The sequence below is a fragment of the Boleophthalmus pectinirostris genome, unplaced genomic scaffold (assembly GCF_026225935.1).
Source record: "Boleophthalmus pectinirostris isolate CB_2022bp ecotype Guang Dong unplaced genomic scaffold, ASM2622593v1 HiC_scaffold_1, whole genome shotgun sequence".
Taxonomy (NCBI): domain Eukaryota; kingdom Metazoa; phylum Chordata; class Actinopteri; order Gobiiformes; family Gobiidae; genus Boleophthalmus; species Boleophthalmus pectinirostris.
The window spans coordinates 3,460,863-3,484,436 of record NW_026570970.1 but is presented as its reverse complement, the minus strand read 5'-3'; the positions used below and the strand labels follow the sequence as shown (position 1 = coordinate 3,484,436).

The window sequence follows — 23,574 nt, the reverse complement described above, 5'->3', positions numbered from 1 at the left end:
CACAAACATTAATGAAGAATAAATATATACACCACAATCACCAAGAGGATCACGAGGACTGAACCAGAACTGAACCAGGACTACACCAGGACTGAACCAGGACTACACCAGAACTGAACCAGGACTACACCAGGACTGAACCAGGACTACACCAGGACTACACCAGAACTGAACCAGGACTACACCAGAACTGAACCAGGACTACACCAGGACTGAACCAGGACTGAACCAGGACTACACCAGAACTGAACCAGGACTACACCAGGACTGAACCAGGACTACACCAGGACTGAACCAGGACTACACCAGGACTACACCAGGACTGAACCAGGACTACACCAGGACTGAACCAGGACTACACCAGGACTGAACCAGGACTACACCAGGACTGAACCAGGACTACACCAGGACTGAACCAGGACAACACCAGAACTGAACCAGGACTACACCAGGACTGAACCAGGACTACACCAGGACTGAACCAGGACTACACCAGAACTGAACCAGGACTACACCAGGACTGAACCAGGACTACATCAGGACTGAACCAGGACTGAACCAGGACTACACCAGGACTACACCAGGACTACACCAGGACTGAACCAGGACTACACCAGGACTGAACCAGGACTGAACCAGGACTACACCAGAACTGAACCAGGACTGAACCAGGACTACACCAGAACTGAACCAGGACTACACCAGAACTGAACCAGGACTACACCAGGACTGAACCAGGACTACACCAGAACTGAACCAGGACTACACCAGGACTGAACCAGGACTACACCAGAACTGAACCAGGACTACACCAGGACTAGATCGGGGCTAGACCGGGACTAAACCAAGACTAGACCGGGACTAAACCAAGACTAGACCGGGACTAAACCAAGACTAGACCAGGACTAGACCGGGACTAGACCAAGACTAGACCAGGGTCATTAGTGGAGTATAAATCTAAACACGTCGTAGTCGTCGAGTCGATCTCCTCCACTGATGGTTTTACGTCATAAAAACACTAAAGTCTCTCAGTCTGGTCTGGACATCGTTTCAGGAAAAGAGCAGGTTCTTGTCTCCAGGGAAACGAACGAGCGTCAAGTACTTTTCTCCCGTTGGTTCACGGCGTCAAAGATGCGCGTCGGGGGCGTCTAAACTCAAATGCAAAGGCGTCCAAACAGAGACGTCGAGGGCGTTTTTTGACGCTCTGGTGTGAACGCACATTGACAGAGGCCCATGTGGAGGCACTGGGGCTGGGACAGACTGAGGCTCACTGCAGCCTTAAGTCTGTTAGACCCAGTAGACCACAGCTCGATAAAACACCCAACAGCATTCAGAGGTGCAGTCGGTGCGATGCAGCGGGGCTCACGGCACTTTGAGGGCTCATCGTGGGCTGGATTGGTCCATCTCCCCAATACAGACTTGCACCAGGGCCGTGGACAACTACACAACACCACTGAAAACACCTCAAAGGTTATAGGATCACATATTATTTTATGTTTATAGGAAATTATTTAAGAAAATATATAACTTAAAATGATGGAGGAATTAGATTTTTTTGTTGCATTATCAGTGTAATAATATTCTAAAACAGTAGAATATTTGTTCTTACGGGTGCTCCTGACTGTTCGTAGGATTTGTTCTTCCAGAAAAACATTTTCAGTTAAGAAAAAGTTTAATGAATGACAAAACTGTTCATAAGAAGGACGTAAGTACAAATGTGTTTGTAAGAAAGTTTCATGAATGAGGCCAAATGTCCCATTTCAAAAAAAGGACCTCATTCATGAAACGTTTCAGAAAGTGTTTGATAATGTGACAGAGCGACCATAGTTTCTTCTTCATCACCCGACCGGCGCGTCTTTCTCTGGCCCGAGGACACGCACCACACACTTCTTACCTGCAGCTGTATCCACGCCGCTCTCTGGTTCAGGGGCCAAACCGAGGCACTTCCCGCTCGTGTTCTAAATAATGCACAGTGACGCGCTAAAGGAGGTCACATGATCTCAGACTCCACCGCTGTGCTCCATTTGTGTCTTTGTTTATTAAGTTATATTAAGTTCATTAAGTTGAATTGAGGATAATCATATGAGGAGTTATTTAAGTAATTGTTTTTATGTTTATTTCCAAGTTGATTTATGATCATGAGAATAATTTTTACGTACTTTAAACGCTGCTGCTGTAAATATTGTTGTAAATACTTTATTTTTTTACTCTGCTTCATCATTTTAAGTGTAAATATTGCACTCTGCACATTGGGCTGTGGTGTGAATAAAAAACACACTTTCACTTCTCTTTTTTTTTGGGCTGAGCCATCATTTCTTTACATTGATTTTGGACAAACCCGTGACAGTTATGATCCATTTGAGTCATTTATATTTCCCAAAGTTCAGTTTGACTTATTGCAATCCAACAGTTTGGTTCTGATGTTATTAAAAAGTTATGATATTTTCCTACTGTGATGATGCGGTGAATCAACCACAAAAGTTCAACAAAAGTCTGAACTGATCCTTCTGGAGTCTGGACTGAAACAGGCCCAAGTCTGTGATGATACACAGGGGCCACTTTGTTCCAGAGTGTGGGGCTCGAGACAGAGAAAGACCCGTCGCCCCGGTGTGTGAACCTGGAGCCCCGGTGTGTGAACCTGGTTCTGGGGTCTTTGGTTCTGGGATTTTTCAGTAGAAGCTGTTTGACTTTAAATCCGTGTTTGAATCAATAATAAAATCCAGATCCAGCGTAGCAGCAGTGAGACGCAGCGGCCGCACTAGCAGCTCTCTGCTGTGAATCACACAGGATGTAAAGAGCGACACAACCAAACTTCTGCTTTTTGAATGTGTCAAGACAAAATCACATGTTTTACTGGCATTTTCAGTCCTAGTTCAGTCCTGGTCTAGTCCTGGTCTAGTCCTGGTCATGGCCCTCACAGCTCTGGTCCTGCTCTGGTTCATCTATAGTTTGGGTAAGTGAATTTTGTGTCTCTTGTGTGTGACTCTAAACCTGTTTTAGATTTTATTTTAAAAATATTTTTGACCCTCTGGACACGATTGAACCAGGACTGAACCAGGACTGAACCACGACTGAACCAGGACTAAACCTGGACTAAACCAGGACTGAACCAGGACTAAACCTGGACTAAACCAGGACTGAACCAGGACTGAACCAGGACTAAACCAGGACTGAACCAGGACTGAACCAGGACTGAACCAGGACTAAACCTGGACTAAACCAGGACTGAACCAGGACTGAACCTGGACTGAACCAGGACTAAACCAGGACTGAACCAGGACTGAACCAGATCTGAAGTGTATTTGGATGCACCTGTTGATCGTCCTTTTTACATGTAAATAAAAAACATTTTTATGTTCTCAATTAGTTTTTAACAATCCACAGCAAAAGAATATCAAGTTGTTTTTTCCATAAAATAATTCCATGTGGGGAAATAATCCAGAAAAACCTTGTTCGTATGAGTGGACGAATGTGTGAATGAAAATATATGTTTCTGCTTGTCTCACTGTCGTTTCTCTGGGCACTGTTGGGTTCGTTTGTTTTCCTCACACTCGTCTTCAAAATGACACCATCCCGGGAGTTGTCCGTGCCTTGGTTTATCTGGAGCACGCCGCTGAAAAACAAGTCCACCAGTCTACTTCCTGCTTTTGTGTGTGAACGGTCTAAGTCAGGGGTGGGCAAACTACGGCCCGGGGGCCTTATGCGGCCCTTTAAAACTTTAAATCCGACCTGCCAAACTTGAATAAATTATAGTAATAAACCTTGTTAATGTTTTATTTTTCCTGTATTTCCGGCGGTTCCCAGTAGATGGTGCACTACATATACATTGAGGTGCGGCGTGTTATGTTGCCATAATGTTTTATGGGAAAGTGTTTTACAGGAATGGTTTTGTTGATTCTAGACTCGTACTTCAGAGTTTTGCAATCGTGCATTTTTCTGAGTGGAAATTCTAGTGTAGGAGGTCGGCTAAAGAAAATATGGTGACGGCCACAACTAGATGGCGCCCTGGTCCGGCCCTTCCTTCACATTTTGGAACTGTTTGTGGCCCCCGAGCCAAAAAGTTGGCAAACCAAAAAGTTCAACATAAATTTGTTCAGATGATGTGAGATGAACGACGTACGTCACTGTTGCATTCAATTAGACGTCAGAATTTGTTTTCACCTGAAGAGTCGAGTGACGAGGTCTGCTGCACTTTGTAAACTGCGTGTTGCTCTGTCACTGAGTGTGTTTACAGCACATCGGCGTTCGGGGGATGATGGGTTTTGGAGTGTCCCGGTTTCATCATGGTGCATGTAAACATAAAGTTGAGATTGCATTAGTCCAAAAGACAAACACTTTTCAGTCTTTTCATCACAACAGAAGCAAAAATAAAGTGACCAACATAAATAAAGTGAAATGATGTTAAATAAAGAGCTGCACTAAACCTGCACACGTCTGATCTCTAAAACCATGAACCATCTCCAACACGAAACACAAAGAACACACTCACCATCATCATCATCACCATCATCACCACCATCACCACCATCATCACCATCATCACCATCACCATCATCACCACCACCACCATCATCATCATCACCACCACCACATCACCACCATCACCACATCACCATCACCATCATCATCACCATCACCATCATCATCATCATCACCATCATCATCATCATCACCACATCATCACCATCATCATCACCATCATCATCATCACCATCATCACCACCATCATCATCACCACCATCATCATCACCATCACCATCATCACCACCATCACCACATCATCATCATCATCATCACCATCATCACCACCATCACCACCATCATCATCACCACCATCATCATCACCATCATCACCATCACCACCATCACCATCATCATCACCACCATCACCATCATCATCACCATCATCATCATCACCACCATCACCACCATCACCATCATCATCACCATCATCATCATCATCACCACCATCACCATCACCATCACCATCATCACCATCACCATCATCTAAATAAAAACAAAACAAACCATGACTGAACCAGGACTAAATCAGGACTAAATTGTGGTCAGACCTTGGGTCCATGTGGGCTGGTCCTTGTTCAGACTCTGGACTCTGACACAGACCAGGCTGAAGGAGCTGATGGAGCTGTGGTAGAACACACTGTAGCTCACGACATGAGCCTGTGCACCGTCACCGTCCAAAATATCATCTACACAAAACACAATGGACTCAAAATAAACCAAATGGCACCACTATAAAAACCAAACACAATATTTCCAGATAATAAAACTGATAAAAAATTTAAAAAAGCAATTAAAACATACAATATCTAAAGGAAATATCTCTAACATAACTGTATCACTTTATTTGATTTGGTTTGGTGTATTTTAGTTTCCTCTTCTATAGTTGGTTGTTGTTATGGCGCCCCGTGTATCCTATGTGTGGTTTGTGTTGTTTGTGTGGTTTGTGTGCTTATTGTGTTTTTCATGTCCATGATTGTCCCCGATTGTGTATATGGGAAAGTAAAATTAATTTAAAAAAACAAAAAAAGCCATTATGTGACATGTCTCTTGTGTGTGCAGGGGTCCTGGCAGAAGACAACAGCTCAGGTAAAGACACTCACACATCAGGCTAACCACTCTGCCACAGTAACACAGGGAAAGGTAAAGGGGCGGGGCTTCACTCTGTCTCTTGTCTGTTCAGAGCCGCTCAGGTTGGTGGGAGGAGCCAGTCGCTGTGCTGGGACTGTGGAGGTGAAACACAGAGGAGAGTGGGGACGAGTGAATCTCTTTGGATTCTGGGACCAGAAGGACACAGCTGTTGTGTGCAGAGACCTGGACTGTGGCTCTGCTGTTTATGGAAAACAGAGAGATGATTTTCCACAGAGTCGTGTGTGGAGGGTCTCATCTGACTGTGTGAAGGAGTCTTCAGTGAGAGAATGTGTCTGGGGTTCATCTTCTTCCTCTTCCTGGGGTGTGGAGGTGAAGTGTTCAGGTAAAAGTGTTTTTGTAAATGTTCAGGTTGAATGTGTCCAAATAGAAGAAAGGAAACATGTGTGACATGGTTAAATGTGTGAAAAGTCCCTTTTGCAGCAGAGCTCTGCTTTAATAGTTGAATCTTGTAGCTTGTGTGCAGCAGTGACAGTGACAGACTGTCTCATGTTCTCTTTGCTGATTCTCTGGAGATGGAGTAAACCTGTGTGTTTGTGATGGAGGATGCTGGGAGTGTGTGTGTGTTTGATTCTTGTTGTAAATGGATTCTACATAAAAGATTTAGACAAAGTTGTGTGTCTGATTTGAACCCAAACCCCTCTCACTTTGAATCCAACGCTCCTGAGTTTGTGACGCAGGCTACGTTTACACGTAGTCGGGTATTTTGAGAAACTAATATTTCCCTCCCTGTGTTTTCCAAAGTAACATCGTGCACACAGCATCGTTTTCAATAAAGTTTCCGTTTACATCAATGTGTATAAAACAATCCTTGAGGCAAGGTCGGTTTGGCAAACTTTTTATTTTACAGCCAAACATTCATTTAAGTGCACAAAAAACAAACAAAAGGTTGGTGGGAGGAGGCGTGGGCCAGTTGTGCCAAATCAACAAACAAAAAGGTATACCAAAACAGGCCTTAACTGAAAACTAGGCTACAAAAAGGAAAGAAATCAAAAGCCTCGCCTACCTGGTGGCGACAAGGGTGGCAACAACTGATAACTAATGTGTCTAACAACAAAAATCTACATGATGAAGTGTACAGGGACCAACCAAACTTACCTAACCAATCCTCCCAACCAAACAAACCTGGGCCTCTCCACTCTGATTGGCAGCCAGCTGGCCAATCAGCTCCAGTTCTGGTCATACCCACAGCACCTGAACACACAGGACAGAGGAGAGAGCAGCACACAAACCAAACAAATGCTTGCATGTAACATCAGGCTATAAAGTAAATATGCAAAAAAGTGAATTAATGCCTATAAACTCATTAGCACCACAGTTTTCGTTAGGGTCAATGCCATTCAAATTAAGTAAGGCTAAATTTAAGTATCTAGGAGTATGGATTACTAATAATTATAAACACCTGTACAAAGCCAATTTTGTTCCATTACTAGATTGTATAAAATGTGATTTTTGTGGAAAACTTTACCATTGTATTTGGGGGATAGAATAAATGTTATTAAAATGAATATTTTACCCAAATTTTTATATCTCTTTCAGTCTGTTCCTATATTTTTGACAAAAACATTTTTCTCAAATTTAGATAAACTGATATCATTTTATATGGAATGGGAAAAATGCACGCATCTGTAAAAATATTTTACAATATCATAGAGATCATGGAGGACTGTCCTTACCTAATTTTCAATATTATTACTGGGCTGCCAATATTCACACAATGTTGTACTGGCCAAAGTATTTATGTAATGGGGAGTTTAAATGGTTGAACCTCGAGAATATGTCATGTCAGCCTGCCTCTTTACATTCTTTACTTTGTTCAAAACTACCTTTATCTCAATCATTAAATACATTTTCTTTAAATCCAGTAATTAAACACTCATTTAAAATCTGGGCACAATTTAGGAGGAATTTTGGTCTCAAAAATATGTCAATATATGCCCCAATTGTGAAAAACCACATGTTTACTCCCTCAATTATTGATGACTCTTTTACACTTTGGGTGACAAATGGTTTAAGGACACTGAAGGACCGGTTTATTGAAGGTCATTTTGCCTCCTTTGAAAGGCTGAAATCAAAGTGTCATGTTCCAAACTCTCATTTCTTCAGATATCTTCAACTTCGTAGCTTCATGTCTACTTCATTCGGCCACTTTCCCTCGCGACCACCAGACTCACTTCTTGAAAACATTTTGGACTTAAATCCCTACTCTAAAGTATAAACTTTACCAATAATTCCTTTAATCAACTCGTATGATGTGAAACCTCTGACTCGTGTTAAATTGAAGTGGGAGGAAGAACTGGGTATGGAACTCTCTGAAGATGTATGGCAATTGATTTTAGATAATATCCATCTGTCCTCAATCTGTTTAAGACAAAGAGTTATACAATTTAAGGTTGTTCACAGACACATTGGTCCAAGGTTAAACTTGCCAAGATCAAACCAGAACTTAACGCTAACTGTGATCTCTGTGCCGCTGAACTAGGGACATTATCACACATGTTTTGGTTTTGCACAAAGCTGAAAAACTTTTGGCAATAAATTTTTAAGTTTCTTTCAGATGCATGAGGGGTTAATGTTGAACCTGAGGTCACAATTGCAATATTTGGGATATCGCTACAATCTGTGAACTCCCATAAGAAATAGAAAAACATAATTAGCTTTGTCACACTCTTGGCTCGTAGACTAATATTGTTTAAGTGGAAGGACAAACAACCTCCAACCTTTAGATCATGGCTTGCTGATTTTGTACACCATCTAATATTGGAGAAAATCTGATTTTCCATAAGAGGCTGTGCAGATAAGTTTTACAGGACTTGGCAACCTGTTTTGAGTGTGATCAAAGATGTTGATCCCTCACTTATTTCACAGGAGTAACTACTATTTGTTTGGTAAGTAATGTTTTGTATGTACTTATTATAATTTTTTTATTTATCTTTTGTTAAAATGGTGCAACAGGGTGGGTTTGTTCTCGTTTTGTTCTGTGTTTTTGGATGTAAAACACATTATTGTAATATGTTTGAAATTGTATATCTAATGGAATTCAATAAAAAAAAAAATACTTGGGAAAAAAAACAAAAAAACGTGAAACCGGAGTTTTCCAGAATCTCCACTCTAGCCGGAGTTTTTAGAAAGATTCGTTTTCAGAGGCGAATTCTCCGTTTGTGTGTAAACGATGTGTAGAAGGGAAATGTCTCTGTTTTTAAAAATACCCGTGTACGTGTAAACGGGGCCGCAAACTCAACAAACTCCAACACCACAGGAGCAGCAGAAGGCGCCTCGCTTCCTTCTCCTTGATTCCTCTCCTCGATCCTCCATTTGTCAGCTGTCAATCAAATGAGTCAGATCAAGCTCAGAGGAGACATGGGAAGGAAACCACAGAGGAGACATGGGAAGGAAACCACAGAGGAGACAAGGGAAGGAAACCACAGAGGAGACAAGGGAAGGGTTCAGGAGCAAACATCAGATACAATAATCAAACTGTTTTAGTGTCACAGTGAGGAGTTTCTGTTGTCGTAGTGACACAAGGACAGAAACAGCAGCAAAGCAGGTCTGACATGTTACAGAATCCAGAATTTGACATTAAAACTCATTTTAAAAAAAAGTAAAAATACATTTGTCATAAAATAAAGACACTGCTCTGACTTTGATTTAACCTGTTACCATCCACCTAATTGTGGCGTGTGCACAATAGCACTACATACCCAAATGCCATAGCTTATTAAAAGAAAACCTTAGAACCCACATGCTTGTGTGAGGCACCATTTTAAAGCTTAGACCTTCTAGTTTCTGTAGATATGCATATGAAGACTGTGAGTGCTGCCTAACCTACAGTACACTCAATTACAAAAAATATTTTTTTGCTTCGAGAAAAAAATAGAAAAAAATAAAGGCCTTAGCTTGGTCATACTTCATGCTAGGCATTTGTGACTCACTACACTCATTGTTCAAGTTGTTGGCAACAACTGTGTAGAATTTCAGACCTTTAGGACAAAGGGTTTTGATGCTGTGAGCCTTTGTGTAAACAAAATGACAATTCGGCACAAGATTGCCAAATTTGTGCCAAAATAATAATAATAATATAATAATAATTAATTATTATTATAATACTACTTCTTCTGAGCTTTAGGCATGTTTTCTCAAGAAAAAAACCTAAAAGTTGCCAAAATTGTCTTCCAAGTGTCAGATCTGTCCACTATGGCCCCTCCCCCACTGCTTCTCTGTGTCTCTCTGTGGCGCCTGTAAACACAGGGTCCGTTTCAAAGATTATCTGCATGTCCCACCCACCGTTTGAAAGCTCTGGTGATTGGCTAAAACAATATGTCAATCACTTTCTGGAAGATCCAATGACTGAAGAGATTTCCTGTAAACAAACTGATGACGCGTGCGTAAAGCCAGGAAGTACGTGGGTGCGTTAGCTTCTTCAGCGGCTTGTCCCAGCTAAACCCCGGCACCGACAACAGCGGGGAGGGTCTCATTTTGAAGCTAAGAGTGTGAGGAAAACAAGCGTACCCAAGAGCGCCAAGAGAAACGGAACTCAGAGAGGGAGAAGGCAACATATTTTCATTCACGCATTCATCCATTCATACGGACGAGGATTTTCTGGATTATTTACCCACATGGAATTATTTTATGGAAAAAACAACTTGATATTCTTTTTCTGTGGATTATTACGGATTTATTGAGTACAACTTTTCATGGATTGAACGCGTTTTGGACCGACAGAACCGGCTCAAAGCTAAGAAACGCGTATCTTATTCTTTGATTATGATGTGAATTTTTAAGTTGTAGCGTTTTGGGCTCGTTGTACTGCATAAAATTAATGATATGGTGGTTTTATTGATAAATTAAGCTTTCAAACGATGTATGGCATGCCAGTAGTGAAAACAATAATGAAGGTGAAAATGCAGTGTGAATATTTTTTATTGGAAAATCGCCCGTCGGCGGGCGGGTGGATGGTAATTGGTTTTAAAGTTCTGAAATAATAATATAAAACAATCCTTTGTATAGTTTCATTATAGAGTCATTTAGGTCAGAACCAGAGTCTGAGGAAAGACTCATTCACCCTCAGCTTGTGTCTCCTCCTTGTGTCTCCTCTGTGGGCGGGACTTACTCATCCATTTCCTGCAGAATCAAGAAGGAAGTGAGGAAAGAGAAAAGAGACCCGTCCTCTGAGTTTGTGTTCAAGTCACATGATCACAACAAGTGTCCTATTGGTTCAGAGTGATGATATCACACATGTGTGCGTCCTATTGGTTCAGAGTGATGATGTCACACATGTGTGCGTCCTATTGGTTCAGAGTGATGATGTCACACATGTGTGCGTCCTATTGGTTCAGAGTGATGTCACATGTGTGTCCACAGACTCGGTGCGGTTTGTCTCGGGGTCCGGTCTGTGTTCAGGATCAGTGCAGATCTGGGACGGGTCCTGGACCGGGGTCTGTGACGGGGACTTGGACCATCGGGGGGCAGGGGTGCTGTGCAGGGAGCTGGGCTGTGGGGCTCCTTCTCTCCTCCAGGGGGCGCTCTCTCCTCTGGGGCAGACGTTCCACTGTGAGGGACATGAGTCTGCTCTGATGGACTGTCCCCGCTCCAACTCAAGGACCTGCTCCTCTGGAGCCACTGTCAACCTCACCTGTTCAGGTAAAGGGGCGGGGCTTCACTGCTCAGGTAAAGGGGCGGGGCTTCACTCTGTCTCTTGTCTGTTCAGAGCCGCTCAGGTTGGTGGGAGGAGCCAGTCGCTGTGCTGGGACTGTGGAGCTGAAACACAGAGGAGAGTGGAGACGAGTGGAGTCCTTTGGACGCTGGGACCAGGAGGCCACAGTTGGTGTGTGCAGAGACCTGGACTGTGGCTCTGCTGTTTATGGAGAACACAGAGATGATTTTCCACAGAGTCGTGTGTGGATGGTCTCACCTGACTGTGTGAAGAAGTTTTCAGTGAGAGAATGTGTCTCTGATTCATCTTCTTCCTCTTCCTGGGGTCTGGATGTGAAGTGTTCAGGTAAAAGTGTTTTTGTAAATGTTCAGGTTGAATGTGTCCAAATAGAAGAAAGGAAACATGTGTGACATGGTTAAATGTGTGAAAAGTCCCTTTTGCAGCAGAGCTCTGCTTTAATAGTTGAATCTTGTAGCTTGTGTGCAGCAGTGACAGTGACAGACTGTCTCATGTTCTCTTTGCTGATTCTCTGGAGATGGAGTAAACCTGTGTGCTTGTGATGGAGGATGCTGGGAGTGTGTGTGTGTTTGATTCTTGTTGTAAATGGATTCTACATAAAAGATCCGTTTAGACAAAGTTGTGTCTCTGATGACGTCATAGATGAGAAAATAAAGCTGCTTTTGTCTTAAATGTGTTTCATTTGTAAAGTGGAAGTGTCAGTGCGTTTACATGTGCAGCAGGATCCCGGTTATGACACAGTTCTGGACAGAGTGTTTCCATGAGCTCAGAGAAACCAGGATACTCATGTCCCTGTGCACATGCACCATCAGAGGAGACGGGACATTTACACTGGTCGCTATGGCAACTATGGCACAGATATGACAAAAGATAAACATGGAGCATCTTTGATCATTTAAGACTTTTCAACTGATTTATAACAACAAAAAACACTTACACACATTCAACTAACAACACACACACAGATACACACACACACACACACACACACACACACAGAGGTACTCGAGTACATGTGAACACACTCAGTGGATTTGAACCCAAACCCGTCTCACTATGAATTGAACGCTCTTGTGTGTGTGACGTCTTTCCTGACAGAGACACTGTGGAGTTGCTCTTTATGTTGGTTGGAGTTGGGTTTAGTCCTGAGTTCGCTCCTTGTTCTGATGCGTTTGAAGTTTCCTGGAGATGTGTGTGCAGTCGTGATGGTAAAATGAGAGACGTGACGCACACAGTCGCACATATGAAGTGAGCACTTGTCACTGTCTCACAAAATGGTCACGCTGACAACATAAGACTTACCCGTCCCTTTCACGGAAATGAAAAATGGGATTACAAACAGACAACCCGTCCCTTCATTTGTCAACCAAATAATTCATGATTATTAATGGGGGACTAGACTTGTGTGGCTGTACTTTCACTTGCCCACTCGGGCTACTACACAGAGGAGACCACTTGCCCAAACTAAACTTGTAGTTGCCCGAGGCCAAAAGACGACGGTTAATGTGGAGCCCAGTCTCTCCTCTTATTCTCTCTGCTCCTTGTGTCTCCTCTGTGGGCGGGACTTACTCATCCATTTCCTGCAGAATCAAAGAGAGAAATCAAGAAGAAGGAAGTGAGGAAAGAGAAAAGAGACACGTCCTCTGAGTTTGTGTTCAAGCCACATGATCACAACAAGTGTCCTATTGGTTCAGAGTGATGATGTCACACATGTGTGCGTCTATTGGTTCAGAGTGATGATGTCACACATGTGTGCGTCCTATTGGTTCAGAGTAATGATGTCACACATGTGTGCGTCCTATTGGTTCAGAGTGATGATGTCACACATGTGTGCGTCCTATTGGTTCAGAGTGATGTCACATGTGTGTCCACAGACTCGGTGCGGTTGGTCTCGGGGTCCGGTCTGTGTTCAGGATCAGTGCAGATCTGGGACGGGTCCTGGACCGGGGTCTGTGACGGGGACTTGGACCAGCGGGGGGCAGAGGTGCTGTGCAGGGAGCTGGGCTGTGGGGCTCCTTCTCTCCTCCAGGGGGCGCTCTCTCCTCTGGGGCAGACGTTCCACTGTGAGGGACATGAGTCTGCTCTGATGGACTGTCCCCGATCCAACTTAAGGACCTGCTCCACTGGAGCCACTGTCAACCTCACCTGCTCAGGTAAAGGGGCGGGGCTTCTCTGCTCAGGTAAAGGGGCGGGGCTTCACTGCTCAGGTAAAGGGGCGGGGCTTCACTGCTCAGGTAAAGGGGCGGGGCTTCACTCTGTCTCTTGTCTGTTCAGAGCCGCTCAGGTTGGTGGGAGGAGCCAGTCGCTGTGCTGGGACTGTGGAGGTGAGAGTCAGAGGAGAGTGGAGACGAGTGGAGTCCTTTGGACGCTGGAACCAGGAGGCCACAGTTGGTGTGTGCAGAGACCTGGACTGTGGCTCTGCTGATTATGGAGAAAAGAGAGATGATTTTCCACAGAGTCGTGTGTGGAGGGTCTCACCTGACTGTGTGAAGAAGTTTTCAGTGAGAAACTGTGTCTCTGATTCATCATCTTCTTCTTCCTCGGGTCTGGAGGTGAAGTGTTCAGGTAAAAGTGTTTTTGTAAATGTTCAGGTTGAATGTATCCAAATAGAAGAAAGGAAACATGTGTGACATGGTTAAATGTGTGAAAAGTCCCTTTTGCAGCAGAGCTCTGCTTTAATAGTTGAATCTTGTAGATTGTTTGCAGCAGTGACAGTGACAGACTGTCTCATGTTCTCTTTGCTGATTCTCTGGAGATGGAGTAAACCTGTGTGCTTGTGATGGAGGATGCTGAGAGTGTGTGTGTGTTTGATTCTTATTGTAAATGGATTCTACATAAAAGATCTGTTTAGACAAAGTTGTGTCTCTGATTTGAACCCAAACCGCTCTCACTTTGAATCCAATGCTCCTGAGTCTGTGAGTCTCCTGGTTACAGAATCAGAGACTTTGTGATTTAACACAGTGAGTTTTCCAAATGTAATTTGCCTTTGATCAGTTTCCATGAAAACTTTCTTAACTTTTGTTGCTTTACTTATTCACCATGAAAAGGTGTTTCTTTGTAAGAAAACAAATTATCTTCCTCAAATAAAAATATAATAAATAATGCAAACATGCTCACCTAGGAACTCACACTCACAGATTTTGGACTTGTCCAAAAGATCGGTCTGTTCTGGAGTGATGTTTTTGCAGCTCTCAGTACAGTATTTCAGCGATCATTTGTTAAAGAACCACAGCTCGCCATTTTAGGGTTAATCCCAGAAGGTTTTGGAGGAAATGATAAAAAATATCGCTTAAGAATTTTACTGACTGCTGCACTTACATGTATAACTATTAAATGGTTGTGCCCTGACCCGCCCACTTATCATACATAGATTGAAAAGGTGAGAGAGATTTATCGATGAAGCAAATCACTTCTTCTTTCAGACTTAACAGAGAGTTCTTCATTAAGAGATGGAGTCCCATGTTTGCTCTTTTATTCCAACAAGCTTAGCACGTCTTATTTTTATTTATTAGGCCCGAGCGCCAGAGGCCGGCGAAGGGCCTATTAGTATCGCAGAGCGATGCTCCAAGTGGCCAAAAAATGGAATGGTGTGACGTGACTCGCCTGTAGTGACCAGGGACCCTCGCCATCACGTAGCAATGTGCCTGAGGTTTCCGAAAATGGATAGTTTGTCGGCCAAAAAAAAGCGGAACATTGTTCTCGTATCGGTTGGTTATTCTCCTAACCAACTCACCCATTTTTCACCCACTGAACAATGACGAAAAGTCCTGAAATTGTTCCATCTGGTAAAACTCGCGCTTCCCTACGTTTTGGCTATTTCCATTTTCCAAACAGAAATAAAATGTCTCGTCAGCGCCACCAAACGACTCAAAAATGCATTAGGGAATACGAATGACACAAAAAAAATTGCACGTACAATCATGAAATTTGACACAGAAGTCGATCATGTCAACACAAGGAAAAAATATTATTACGCCAACACCGTGTGCTCCACTAGGGGGCAGCAATATTGGCTGAAAGTTTGCTAAGCTTTTACGAACTCCTCCGAGGGCGTTCACCCGAACGAGCTCAAATTTGGTCCACATTATCTCAAGACGTGAAACATCAAAACTTATCCAAATTTTTCACACACGTCTTACGATCTCTGAACAGTGAAGCAACAAATAATGCACACAATTTTGGAGATTTGCAAATTGCTCCCATTTGCTCAAATGAACTCTGATTTCAATAAAATTTGAAACAGTTGTTAAAATCTCTGCCCTGAAGCTACTTAATGTGAAAATTATTAATTTGATGCATTAGCGCCCCCTATAGATTGAAACAAAATTTAATATGGAAGAAAATAATTTGTTCCCAAATGGTTGTTCAAAAGTTTCTGAAATTTTACACAAAATTCCATTTTGGCATCCTGATCCAAAAGTCAGTGACACCCATGTCATATGTTTTATGGCGTTGCCATAGCGATGACATAAACTCTCCATTGGTAAAATCTACAAATTCTGGCACAAACTTTGGCCGATTTCACTCAAATTTTAATCGTTGATTGACACCCCGACCCTGAACACATTTATATAAGAAAATCTCAGATGGGCGCTATAGCGCCCCCTAGGGAAATTGCATGGTAGTGCAAACATTAACTTCGCTGTAGATATATAAAATTTGGTAGACAGATTCATGACATGGTCTTGATCAAAAAAGTCAATGACGACCCCATGCCATTTCCCATCGTGTTGCCATGGTGACAGGCTAAACATCTGCCCTCGCCAATAGGCCCGACAAAAACTTTGGCGTAGCCAAACCAAATTTGGTACACAGATGCATCATGGGAATAGGAGCAAAAAAGTATATTATGCGGTTGCTAGGCAACCAACAGGAAGGCGGCCATATTGGATTGATGGTGCGACCTGTCCTCGTACTTGAACGAACTCGTCCTTGGGCGTTTGACCCAGACAGAATCATTCTGTATCATCTAGACAAGTGGGACATTAAAAGTTGTTAAAAGCTTTTTAAAAGGTCACACGGTGTTGCTGTGGCAACGGTGCAAATTTCAGGTTTGTTTTTGGGTCTCACCATCAAACTTTGACGACTGATAATTTGCACAAACTTTGGCCAATTTCACTCAGACTTTAATCGTGGGTTCACACCCCGACTCTGAACAAACTGATGTAAGAAAATACAAAAATGGCTGCAATAGCGCCCCCTAGAAAATGTTTATGTAAAAATAAGGTTTTATTTGTCACAGATATACAACATTTGGCACCCACATTTGTGACACGGTCTCGATTAAAAAACGCAATGATGCTCACATCCCATTTACATTGTGTTGCCATGGCAACAAGCCAAAATTGTATCCTTGCCATTGGGACGTCCTTACACAAATGTTGGCGTAGCCAAACCAAATTTGGTATCCACATGCATCATGGCAATAAGAACAAAAACGTATATTGTGACCGCGCCCCTTTACAAACCGGAAGTCCTCCATCTTGGATATTTTCTTTTGCCAAATTTTGAAAATTGCAAAGTTAGATTAAGATTTATAGGTTTAGGGTTGGGGCTATGGTTAGGATTACAATTAGGGTAAGGTTTAAGCTTAGGCTTATTAGGGTCAGTGTGATGTGCGGCGTTTGCGGGGATCGGTGTTTGCGGGGAGCGGTGTTTGCGGGGCGCGGCGTAAGCACGCGCGAGGGTCGATCATTGCCGCTTGTTGCTATATTTATTATTAATAATAATAATAATAAAAATAATAATAATAATAATATTATTATTATCATCGTAAATGTATAACTGCCTTTGTCATTGTTATTGTTTTTGTTCTTTTCTATATGCTAATACTAATTTTAACATATATGTAACCGGCTTTGTAACTGACCATTATGCACAAGCTGTGATGTCTTAAACTTAATAAAAAGTAAGTAAAAAATAAATAAATAAATAAAGACACAAAGAAGCCGAAACGTGTCTTTGCCTGATTCAAGCATGTCCGAAGAACAAGATAATCTAACAAACGCAACAACCACAAATAATCTCCAACTGTTTCCCTTAGAACAAACAAATAGTGTTTAAGGTCGTTTTCACACCGCTAGTTCGATTATTTGGTCCGCACCAGGCAATAAAATTGTTATTATGTAGCAAATACACTCCAGTGTGGTCCGCGTTCACACCGGCAAACGAACCAAAACTGGTTCGATTGACGTGTCTCTGTTTCCTGGTAAAACAGCGATACTCCAGTTATCAACACCGATGTTCCTGTTAATACCACGGGCCGTCCTCATCTCAAATTATCACCATGAACTCATAAAACAGCAACATGTAGAACTTTGTACAAACTCACTGCATCAGCCCAGAGTTCGGGTAACAGCAGCAGCCAACAGCGCTCAAAGTAGCGCGCAGCTCCTCAGGACGGGGCTGGGGTCTGGTCCTTGGTCTTCTGTTACAAGTTCGTTGGTCAGATGGTCCGGAGGCTCCATCCTCCATGTGCTGGTTCCAAACGGTGGCGAGCAAGACCAGTGCTTGATGGACTGAGTCCGAGCGGGTACGTTCCGTCGTCTGCGCGCTGTTTCCGTGCGGGAAAAGCAAGAATGTGCTGTGGACTACAGGTCCGGGCGCGCTGCTCCGGTTCTCCGCGCTCAAGAACCACGGCTGGTTCCGAGGTGGTGCAGCATCCGGACAGAAGCGTGAGTCCAGTTTGGTTTGTTATATGTTGTTCTGAGCGTCCGTCCTCTGCGCATTTGGTTCTTCCCGGGGAAAGCGCTTCCTCAGGTCGAGGCTCCCTGCTCCAGCTCCTCTGAGCCCGGCCTGAACTGGAGCAGCCCCCGCTGGTTCGGGACTCTGGTTTGGATCTAGTCCGACTGTATTTCTCACACTAGGCTAAAAACAGGGACTTTTTTAAGTTGTATCAATTGAATGGGCGATTGCCTATTGCCATGAAATTATTTGGTTAACTAAAGCCTAAAATAACAAATGTTGGTTGCTGTGTGATCACGGGGGAACACCGGGTCGTCTCTGTGCGTGTAGGTCCCGAACAGGGGGACGCACCCCCAATTTTGACTCACTCTGGAGCCACACGTTCGCACACTGATACTTGTTCTGATCTTCGTGTATTACATTCTCTGTATTGGCCATTGTTGGTAAAATAATTCGAAAATGAATCGCGGCTGCGTCTGGACAACAATCTGTTACTGCGCTGGAGTCGTGCAGCGCGTCATTTCAGGCAGAGGAGACGCGTGTCCCTCCCATGATGCATTTCGAATAGTCCGTTTGTCCATACTGTCTACGGTTTGGACCCGGGTTCGCGTTCACACCAGAGGAACCGCACCAAAGTTGGTCATTTGGTGCGGATTCAAGCGAACCGAGACCACCTCTTTTTTGCGGTCTCGGTCCGCTTGATTTGGTTCGGGTCCGAGTCCGATTGACGCTTTCACACCAACGCAAACGAACCGAACTAACCACTTTTGGTTCGAATGGACCGTTTGGTGCGCACCAAATACTGTCGGTGTGAAAACACCCTAAGTCTCTTAAAGGGAATTAAATCTTTCTGCAGGTGGAAAAGTCCCTAAACTCCACCAAAAATGACCCACGAGACTCATTTTCAAAAATTCCATTTGAAATGAAGGAAGTTAATTGCTGATGTTTTTATGACTTTAAACTCATCAGAATCTGACAAAGTTTCTCTGGTAAAAAACTGATCCACATCTAACTGTGTCACATGAGGAACCGAGGTCCAAAGAAGAGGCCAAAAAGATCAAACCTGGACTGAGACTCTCCACCGTCCACATGAAAACTCAGAACAGTGTGAGATTTGTGTCAGAAATGTTCATTCTCTCAAATATTCAGGTTCAGTTAGTTTGTAAAGATCTGCTTGGAGTAAATAGATCTTGGACCTCAAAAACTGAAAAAAAATAAATTGAGCAGCAACCAAATGTGAGATTTTGGGGCCCACAGCCAAACCCTTAATAAAGACACACAATATTAATACAACGGATTCAAAATCTATGACCAAGAATCTAAAAGTACAAATTCTCAGCTTCCTGTCTGAGAATTTGTACTTTTAGATTAGATTAAAAATTCTTTTGTCGGAGAAATACGACTTAACGTGTTGTAAGATGTGCGTGTTTGAGCATGTGGTTTAGCTTTTGACGAATTATTGAAATTATACATATGTGGGGCACCAGATTCTGACCGAATCGAACTTAGCCATATGCGACAACAACTTATCAATTGAATCAATCTGAAGGGAACGTACCCGAAAAAGTGACCTGATGATAACTTTATGAAAAATCACTGAAACCAGCAAATTCCTTTGTGTGGTTTATTAACAAACAATAACTAGACACCAACTTCCAAGTTCTGGTTACGTAACAATAAAGCACCGATTTTAACAACCTGAGGTAGTTATAAAAACGGGGTTCAGTTTAGCTCAGTTATGGCGTTTCGCTAAGTCGCTACTGCGCTTGCCTTAGGAATAATTGGACGCAATCGTAAGAGGGATGCCAACCCTTATTCATTCACTGTTCAGAACCAGCCTTACTTGGCGATGTTGTTCTCGGTCCGTGTGGAATGCGGCGATGGCTGGGTTCGGTGGTGGTCGCACGCATGGGCAGGCAGCGGCGTGATGATGGTACTCGGGTAGGGCGGTCCACGCCTCCTTCACCGGCTCTGGTCCTCAGCTCTCGGCAGGTGCGACTCCAGGTCTGTTACAGCTCCCCCTGGGTCTCTCCGACCCGTCTTCCCTGGTCCTCTTCGGCGGGTCCTCGCGGCGGCGAGGCAAGGCGAAAAGCGAAGAAAAGCGAAGCAAAGTGAAAGTGAAGTTTTGGCGCGTGAGGCTTCGTTTTGGTCAGTGCGCTTGGTGGGCGTTGTTATATGCAAATTTAAGGCACGCCCGCGTCTGAGCTGAACTGGTCCCCGTACAAATATCTTTTGTAAATATTAATTTGGTAACTTCCCACATTCAGGTACTTCATAACTGTTTACGATAACATTAGCCGACGATTCATACAGAGAAATCAAAGGTATATCTGTCCGAAAACACGCCGTGAAGTTACCGCAAATACCTCCATGGGAACATGACATGAAATATGCATAAGAGACCATGAACACATGAATTAAGCAATGTGGCATACTTATCTTGCATCAACATGAGCCTTATATAGAACACAGTTTAATCCAGTCCTTCTTTAGTCCAAAGGGTGGCAACCGCGGTCCATCGCGGTTTTAACCGGTCCAAGCATTGGCACCTGATGGTCTGGTATGTAGATGATGTGGGTCTGTTTCTTCAAAGCAAAATGAGGAATGTCATTATTTAACAGTCCTTATGACTTTAGCAGAGCCATGTTAATTTCCCATTCTGATTCATGTCCCACTTTGCGTGGGGGAAGAGAGGTGTGAAAGCACAGAAGATCGGTTCTCTTGGGGTTGTAAATACCAAGAGGCAGTTAGACAGAACCGACTTCTCTGGGTTCCTGGTTTGTGGATTCTGTCAGAATGGGGGAGCAGGCCCTGAACACGCACCTTTCCCTACAGTTTCATTTGGTAATTTTAGAAATTTTTAGAAATATTTTCTGCCAAATCTGAGATGGTTCATGGGGAGATTCATTGAAAACAGCTGATTTCATACAGACTGATCCAAAAACATCTTTCCTCTTGATAAAATTCACCAAACATTCTCTTTGTTCCGGCTTTAAATCCTTGATTTGGGAACACAGAATGTCTGATTGGCTGGTGTCTGGACTCACACTTCCGGAGTTTTTGCAAATCGTCTAGTGTTTTCTGACTCCTGACCTAGAGCTGGAGAGAAATGAACGGAGCGGAGGCACTAGGGGGCGCCAGACTGGACACATTATAGGATTATTTAGATCAGAACCAGCACCTCAGGAAAGACCCATTCACCCTCAGCTCATGTCTCCTCCTTGTGTCTCCTCTTTGGGCGGGACTTACAGTACTCATCCTCATCATGAACACAGCAAGTGTCCTATTGGTTCAGAGTAATGATGTCACACATGTGTGCGTCCTATTGGTTCAGAGTGATGATGTCACACATGTGTGCGTCCTATTGGTTCAGAGTGATGATGTCACATGTGTGCGTCCTATTGGTTCAGAGTGATGATGTCACACATGTGTGCGTCCTATTGGTTCAGAGTGATGATGTCACATGTGTGTCCACAGACTCGGTGCGGTTGGTCTCGGGGTCCGGTCTGTGTTCAGGATCAGTGCAGATCTGGGACGGGTCCTGGACCGGGGTCTGTGACGGGGACTTGGACCAGCGGGGGGCAGAGGTGCTGTGCAGGGAGCTGGCCTGTGGGGCTCCTTCTCTCCTCCAGGGGGCGCTCTCTCCTCTGGGACAGACGTTCCACTGTGAGGGCCATGAGTCTGCTCTGATGGACTGTCCCCGCTCCAACTCAAGCACCTGCTCCTCTGGAGCCACTGTCAACCTCACCTGTTCAGGTAAAGGGGCGGGGCTTCTCTGCTCAGGTAAAGGGGCGGAGCTTCACTGCTCAGGTAAAGGGGCGGGGCTTCACTGCTCAGGTAAAGGGGCGGGGCTTCACTCTGTCTCTTGTCTGTTCAGAGCTCAGGTTGGTGGGAGGAGCCAGTCGCTGTGCTGGGACTGTGGAGCTGAAACACAGAGGAGAGTGGAGACGAGTGGAGTCCTTTGGACGCTGGAACCAGGAGGCCACAGTTGGTGTGTGCAGAGACCTGGACTGTGGCTCTGCTGTTTATGGAAAACAGAGAAATGATTTTCCACAGAGTCGTGTGTGGAGGGTCTCACCTGACTGTGTGAACGGAGTTTTCAGTGAGAGAACTGTGTCTCTGATTCATCTTCTTCTTCTTCCTGGGGTCTGGATGTGAAGTGTTCAGGTAAAAGTGTTTTTGTAAATGTTCAGGTTGAATGTGTCCAAATAGAAGAAAGGAAACATGTGTGACATGGTTAAATGTGTGAAAAGTCCCTTTTGCAGCAGAGCTCTGCTTTAATAGTTGAATCTTGTAGCTTGTGTGCAGCAGTGACAGTGACAGACTGTCTCATGTTCTCTTTGCTGATTCTCTGGAGATGGAGTAAACCTGTGTGCTTGTGATGGAGGATGCTGGGAGTGTGTGTGTGTTTGATTCTTGTTGTAAATGGATTCTACATAAAAGATCCGTTTAGACAAAGTTGTGTCTCTGATGACGTCATAGATGAGAAAATAAAGCTGCTTTTGTCTTAAATGTGTTTCATTTGTAAAGTGGAAGTGTCAGTGCGTTTACATGTGCAGCAGGATCCCGGTTATGACACAGTTCTGGACAGAGTGTTTCCATGAGCTCAGAGAAACCAGGATACTCATGTCCCTGTGCACATGCACCATCAGAGGAGACGGGACATTTACACTGGTCGCTATGGCAACTATGGCACAGATATGACAAAAGATAAACATGGAGCATCTTTGATCATTTAAGACTTTTCAACTGATTTATAACAACAAAAAACACTTACACACATTCAACTAACAACACACACACAGATACACACACACACACACACACACACAGAGGTACTCGAGTACATGTGAACACACTCAGTGGATTTGAACCCAAACCCGTCTCACTATGAATTGAACGTTCTTGTGTGTGTGACGTCTTTCCTGACAGAGACACTGTGGAGTTGCTCTTTATGTTGGTTGGAGTTGGGTTTAGTCCTGAGTTCGCTCCTTGTTCTGATGCGTTTGAAGTTTCCTGGAGATGTGTGTGCAGTCGTGATGGTAAAATGAGAGACGTGACGCACACAGTCGCACACATGAAGTGAGCACTTGTCACTGTCTCACAAAATGGTCACGGTGACAACATAAGACTTACCCGTCCCTTTCACGGAAATGAAAAATGGGATTACAGACAACCCGTCCCTTCATTTTTCAACCAAATAATTCATGATTATTAATGGGGGACTAGACTTGTGTGGCTGTACTTTCACTTGCCCACTCGGGCTACTACACAGAGGAGACCACTTGCCCAAACTAAACTTGTAGTTGCCCGAGGCCAAAAGACAACGGTTAATGTGGAGCCCAGTCTCTCCTCTTATTCTCTCTGCTCCTTGTGTCTCCTCTGTGGGCGGGACTTACTCATCCATTTCCTGCAGAATCAAAGAGAGAAATCAAGAAGAAGGAAGTGAGGAAAGAGAAAAGAGACACGTCCTCTGAGTTTTGTGTTCAAGCCACATGATCACAACAAGTGTGTCCTATTGGTTCAGAGTGATGATGTCACACATGTGT

At 43.8% G+C, this 23,574-nt stretch overlaps 1 protein-coding gene across 1 annotated transcript in view; it reads left to right on the top strand.

The window, feature by feature from the left end:
• Positions 1 to 2,842: 2,842 nt before the first annotated feature.
• The window catches only part of LOC129408057 (scavenger receptor cysteine-rich type 1 protein M130-like), a 24,036-nt gene continuing 3,304 nt past the window's right edge, over positions 2,843 to 23,574 (top strand). Inside the window, exons 1-9 of the mRNA XM_055150724.1 lie at positions 2,843 to 2,953; positions 5,584 to 5,610; positions 5,705 to 5,995; positions 11,032 to 11,310; positions 11,378 to 11,668; positions 13,216 to 13,494; positions 13,616 to 13,906; positions 21,503 to 21,781; positions 21,903 to 22,171. Coding sequence (XP_055006699.1) covers positions 2,908 to 2,953; positions 5,584 to 5,610; positions 5,705 to 5,995; positions 11,032 to 11,310; positions 11,378 to 11,668; positions 13,216 to 13,494; positions 13,616 to 13,906; positions 21,503 to 21,781; positions 21,903 to 22,171 — 2,052 coding nt within the window. The 5' untranslated portion in view covers positions 2,843 to 2,907. The remainder of the gene's footprint in view (positions 2,954 to 5,583; positions 5,611 to 5,704; positions 5,996 to 11,031; positions 11,311 to 11,377; positions 11,669 to 13,215; positions 13,495 to 13,615; positions 13,907 to 21,502; positions 21,782 to 21,902; positions 22,172 to 23,574) is intronic.